The sequence below is a fragment of the Phalaenopsis equestris genome, unplaced genomic scaffold (assembly GCF_001263595.1).
Source record: "Phalaenopsis equestris unplaced genomic scaffold, ASM126359v1 Scaffold001199, whole genome shotgun sequence".
Classification (NCBI taxonomy): domain Eukaryota; kingdom Viridiplantae; phylum Streptophyta; class Magnoliopsida; order Asparagales; family Orchidaceae; genus Phalaenopsis; species Phalaenopsis equestris.
In genome coordinates, this window is record NW_018165638.1 from 2,006 (window position 1) to 8,121 (window position 6,116).

Here is a 6,116-nt window from a genome sequence, read left to right on the forward strand (position 1 = left end):
TTCTCTTATTATATACTTTTGATGATTCATTACTTTGTTCTTCATTTACATCTTCAATCAGACCAATTGAAATGTTTAAATTCTTTATTAGTCCATAATGAATCGGGAGGGCTATGTATTCCTCAATTATTAAGAATTACATTAGTTCCATGGATTAGTTAATCCATGGGTTGGTAGAAATAGATAGGGTGATAAGTTTTGTTGGACGTAAAATTAGTGATTCTGGGGTAATAGGCTAGAACATTAACCAATTTGATCTTGATTTGGGAACCTAAGGCCTAGTTTGTCCTATAGAGAGGGCACAGTGGGTAATCTGAAAGTGACAAACTAGAACCTACCCAGCATATCCATATCAACTAAAAACTTAACTTTATGTTAGCTAATTTTCTTCATGCACTCGGAAGAGGGTAAAAAATATATATGTTTCTATTCGGCACAAAATTACATTTTAACTTTTTAACATTTGATTCCTACACTGATATTATCACTTTGCAAGAGGAAAGAACTTTTACATAATTTGAACATTTCTTTATAAAACTAGTTTAGAATCTCTGCATTTACCTTTAGCTTTGAAATAGAACTTGTAGAAAGTTTGTAATTTTCTTTTTACACCTGAACTTGCTATCATATTTCCTAAAATAGTGTTTGGACTTTAAGTAGAGTTTACTAAGTTGATAGAAAGTAGTTTCTTAGTCCATTCACTTTCACTGTGGGATCGATACAGGGGTTTTAAAAAAAAATCTTACATTACTTGAAACGATCTGTATACTTATGTAATATCCATAATATGTAAACTGTTAATTAAACTCTTAATCAAATAACATATTTATTATACACACTAGCCGCTAAAAATATATTCGGTCACGTTTTTTTTTTTTTTTTATCTTTTGCAAACTAAAAATATGTGTAGTTGTGGGTCAAGACAGTATGAATCTATGCATATATAATTATATAATCAATTATTTTTACTGAGCTAGGCCCAATGATTTATTCTATTCCAAAATTTTTTTCACATAAAAAATTCTGATCTCCTTCAATCACTTCTTTCTTTAATCTCTGTATATGACATTATTCTACTAATATAATATTTTACCTCCATAAATTTTCCTGCACAATATGTATGTATATATATACATAAAGAAATGTTTGATATGCACGTAAATTTTACTAATTTCAATCCCACTCGCATCAATTGAAATGTCTGAGGCATCAATTGGAAAAGTATAACAGGCAGTCGTGTATGTCGAGCTGGCATCTGCACTTAGGTGATCCCCTTTGGCTCTTCGCTTCCTCTTGCCTTGCATGCGCAAATTCCCGCTTCCCACGTGATTGTGCTTGTAGACCACGATCCCACCATAATTTGTCCTTCAAGCAATCCTCCATAAACGACGCCACAAGGCCCAAAACCCCTTCTCTCTCAGTTTCCAAAAGGTCCTTCTCCTCCTCCGAAAATAATTGTAAATAATTCTGTCCATAACTGAAATGGCTCGCGCGAATTCTAGGCCCGCTTTGAATTCTGTAACTTCGAAATTCTTTTTGACCAATTCTATAAATTTAATTGTCGGCTTTAAGATTATTTCGATACAGCTCAAAATCTCAAAACTTTTTTGGGGAGCCGTGATGCTTTTTTGGTCGATAGTGACGAATCCCTTCCCCTTTCTTTAAACTACGCCACTGATCTTCTTCAGTTTTCCCGGCTCTAAAAAGAAGTGGAAGAAAACGGCACAAGGCCCACAGGCCACTATTGTTTCTCTGTTTTTTTCTGTTTCTGAAAAGGAGTGGTAGAGAGGGCAATACGCCAATGGCGAAGTTTCTCCTCCTTCTCCTTCTCCTTCTCTTCCTTCTTGCATGGGCGATTAGCGGATCTCTCGCCGGCGGCGTTGGTCTCGTCAACGTCACCCGTCTCGCGATGTTCGTCGACGAGCTGCCGGATATGCCTCGACTCCAGGGCTACCGCATTCACAACGGTTTGCTCGAGCCTGGTAACCTCACCATAGGAATGTACAAGAAAACGTGGGTCAGTACTTCCCACCCTCCCACTTCTGAATCCTTTTGTTTTTGTTTACTCCCATTGCTTTCATGCTTCATCGGTGCAATGGCTACCAGGAGAGTTGGATTTATCAATTTATAACTTGCCAAAAAAAAAAAAATGGTGTTTTTCAGTGGGAAAAGAATTTAAATTCTAAATTCATCTAAATAAAAAAAGGAGAAATTAAAGCTGTAATTTACTAAATATAATTATCCTTCCTCTGAGTTATTTTGTTTTTGGCTTAAATCTGGATATATTAAATCCGATTTTTAGGCGAATTTAATGAATTTAGATTAGCAAAAAAGTTATGAGAGTGGATTTATATCGAACACGGTAAACAAATTTAATGAATTTAGTCATAAATTAAACCAAACACTATCCTGAATTTATAAAATTTGGATTTGATAAATCTAGATTTAGGGTCCGTTTAGGGTAGTTTGTATGTTTCAGGATAAACTGTTTATCCTGAAACATGGCCCGCGGGCCGGCCGCAGGGGCCGACCGCGACCTGCGTTTAGTATAAAAACTCAAACGCAGTTTCGGATAAGCTGGCGAAACGCGCGAACCAAACGGTACGGCCCCGCACTTATAAACTACCCAAACGGACCCTTAATAGATCTTAATTTAACGTAAGTCATATAGGCGTTAAATAATCCCTCCCTTAAAATGAAGAAAAAAAGTATATCCTCAAAATTCATTAGTTTATTAAATTCCATTGCTGATCACTTGATTGAATATAGTTAAAAATTCTTTTAAATTTTTAATATGATAACTAACTTCGAAAATAAGATTTTTTATTTATTTTTTATTTGATATAAATGAATATAAAACTCGGATTTTCTTTATATAATTTTTCTTCAAACATTAACTATATTTGTTAAGGGCTGCTCGTGTAGTTATTTGTTCACTCTTAAGATATTTGGACTGCTCCGTACCGCATTCATTTTATTATTCATATTTATTTAATTATTTATTAACTCTCAGAAAAGAAAAATGGTAGATATGATAAGATTACGAGAGATTGTGTGTGTGTGTGTGTATATATATTCACCTAACGCTTGTCATTTACCAAAACATATCAACGAAGTAATCCATTTCCTCAAGGAGGTGTGATTAAAAAAAGTAATCCATTTCATCAAGCTGTAAAAAACTTATTTTTATGACTCGACGAAATATAATGTGATTGCAGCTGAAAACTTTCTTATATTTAGTATTTCAAATAAATTCAATAACTAGTCCTTGCATGCAGGAATTTAAAACAATTAGTTCTTGAATTCCTTTTTTTGTATCTAATACAATTTATGCCAACACTCGAGGAACTCGAATCCTAGTAACAAAACTAACAGAAATGCCAAGAATGCTTGAGGCATAAAGAAATACGACTGACAACGATATCAAGGACGGCCATAAATTAAAGGTATAACTAAATACTATCGACACTAATGACATAGAAGCCCAATCGGTAATAAGGACTATCCAGAGAGCTTTTCTCACCATAAACTCAAGTCTCATAGCTTGGGTTGGACAAAAATCTGGAAATGGTTTCATTCTCAATAGTGATATGTTCCATGAAGGATACGTCAACAATCATTCTGGAGAGAAGTTTAGGCAACCTCCTCCCATAGAGAGGGGACCCAACCTAAGATGGATGTCCAATCAAGCGACCATGACCCGCACGAATGAAGGTTTATAGCCTAGCTTCACCACCCTAGATATACATCTAAATAGTTTTGAGGTCGATCAAGATGCCAAGATTGTCCAGTCGATCCTCTAAGCCACCTGACTAAATAAAAATTGTCAGTCCAGAAGCCAAGATTGTCTAGTCTATCCGTCTACTTACATATATGAATTATGCTCATTCTCAGAGATGATCCCCTACTTGACATTGACAAGCTCTGCGAGAGGTAATTGAAAATGATTCGGAGCGGATATCACACCACCAAGGATCAAGTACCAAAGGAGTGGGTTTAGAGCAAAATGATTTAGAGCAAGCAAGATGGCACAAAAAATGACACAACATAGTGCAAAAAAGGGCCTAATAGAGATTATCATCAGTGGTTTTTGTAATCTTTTTTTTTGCTTTATAAATTTTGTATCTTTATCGCATTTGTCTCTATTAAGGAGTAAAAAAAATCGGAAAATTAAATATGTATACCCAAAAATGATGTGCATGAATCTCAAAACAAACCAATGATTCAAAAAAGAAGAATAGAATATTCTGTACTACTCTCTTTAAAACAAGGGTAGTTATGTATTATAGTATTATCTTCTTTTATGTTCTATAAATAGAATAACCACGACATGTATTGAGGATTTTTGGGCTCTTCTCTCTCAACTCGTCATGTAGGCAGAACTCTCACCTCTTCCCGTCTCTTGTAACTCAAATCTTTAGTGAAATAAATAGGGTCGAATAACCTAAGAACATCTCATTCGCCTTTACGAGGTAAGTGTCTCTCTCTCAATCTCCCTCTCTCTTCCTCTTACTATTGCTCAGTCCCTACGCTCTATTTCTTGGACATGATTGTACACTTTTGAATTCAACAATATCTCAATAGATTAAACAACATAAATTTCATTGTGAACGTCAGAAAGATTTTTATGATAAAAATTTTTGGAAGCAGAAAATGTCAGTCATTTTTTCATTTCAATTTAAAGAAAATACGGCTTCTATTAAAAGAAAGTTTTGCGACTCAAGAAATTATATACAAAATTGGGGAATCTACATACATAACACCCAATTCTTATGCATTTATTTATCTCGCACCGAAACTTTGATTTTTATATCCAAAGCACCTTATCTATATAAATAATATAATCTACCTTTTTATACATCATTTATACATAGGAAATGATACTTAGTTTGCAAAAAATCAAAACTTTAATATGAGATAAATAAATGCATAAGAGTTTGGTGCTATTAAATTTCCAAGAGAATTTAATCAAAGTCCCAAATAAAATATCAACTTTAATCTTCCAATTTAACAACCCATCACAAATTTCGCTGAAGTTCGCTTTCTCTTCTTTAGGGTGCATTTGTTTTGGTTGTGACTATACAAAATCTCAATTCAAAAGTTGTTGTAATTGATGTTCAGAAGCTTGTATTTCAGAAACAGTTAGTCTATTTGAAAATACAATTTTAAAAGTGCTATCTGTGGACAAATGTTTGTAATACTCTCAATAGATAATATTTAAAATATATAGGTATTTCAATGTTGTTCCTCTAATTTGGTCATATAATTTTCTTTTTTAAAAAAATATACATTATTCCTATATATATATATATATATACATTTGGAGTGCATGTGCGTGTGTATTTTTTAATGTATTCATATGTTTTATAATAATCTCATTTTCTCTTCTCGCAATGTTGAGATGGAAGATTGAGTGGTATTAATTAACTTTCATATTGAAATTTAAAATCATATTAGATTGGAGTTAAATGAGTAAAATACCATCCTTTAATTTTATAAACACTTCAAACGGTTTACACAGGTAAACAAATATATCTCAAAAAAATTTTATAGAGGGTCAGTCGTGAAAAAATAGATTTGTTTTGTGTAAAAAGTGTAATTTCATAAATAAATAAATAAGGGTCCGTGAAATTTACTACATTGTAATCAAGCATCCTCGCTTCGATTCAGATATATATATATATATATTTTTAAGACGTCCGATGGTGCCCTGACAGTATATCTGAACCGCAGAAATTCCACCGGGACCTTCCCCCAACACGGGTCTTCGCCTACGGTGCCTCCCGGGCCACCGCTACCGTTCCCGGCCCGACCATCGAAGCTCTGCAGGGCATTCCGACGCACATAACATGGAAGAACCATCTCCCTTCCCGCCACATCCTACCATGGGACCCCACCATCCCCATCCCATCCGCCCCCTCCGGTGTCCCAACCGTCGTCCACCTTCACGGAGGCGTCCACCCACCGGCCAGCGACGGCCACTCCCAATCCTGGTTCACCTCAAACTTCTCCTCCGTCGGTCCCGCTTTCTCCTCCCCCACCTTCTCCTACCCAAATCTCCAAGATCCCGGCAATCTCTGGTACCATGACCACGCCCTCGGTCTCACCCGCGTCAC

The 6,116-nt window shown here is 35.2% G+C and overlaps 1 protein-coding gene across 2 annotated transcripts in view; it reads left to right on the top strand.

Annotated features, from left to right (window-relative positions):
- LOC110033501 (multicopper oxidase LPR2-like) overlaps positions 1–6,116 on the top strand; it is a 9,628-nt gene that overhangs the window by 1,637 nt on the left and 1,875 nt on the right. The window contains exons 1-2 of one of the 2 annotated variants that reach the window (XM_020737500.1): positions 1,613–2,017; positions 5,734–6,113. In XM_020737500.1, coding sequence (XP_020593159.1) covers positions 1,802–2,017; positions 5,734–6,113 — 596 coding nt within the window. In that variant the 5' untranslated portion in view covers positions 1,613–1,801. Of the gene's footprint in view, positions 1–1,612; positions 2,018–5,733; positions 6,114–6,116 lie in introns of those variants that run through there. The other variant, XM_020737501.1, reaches the window with a different exon arrangement.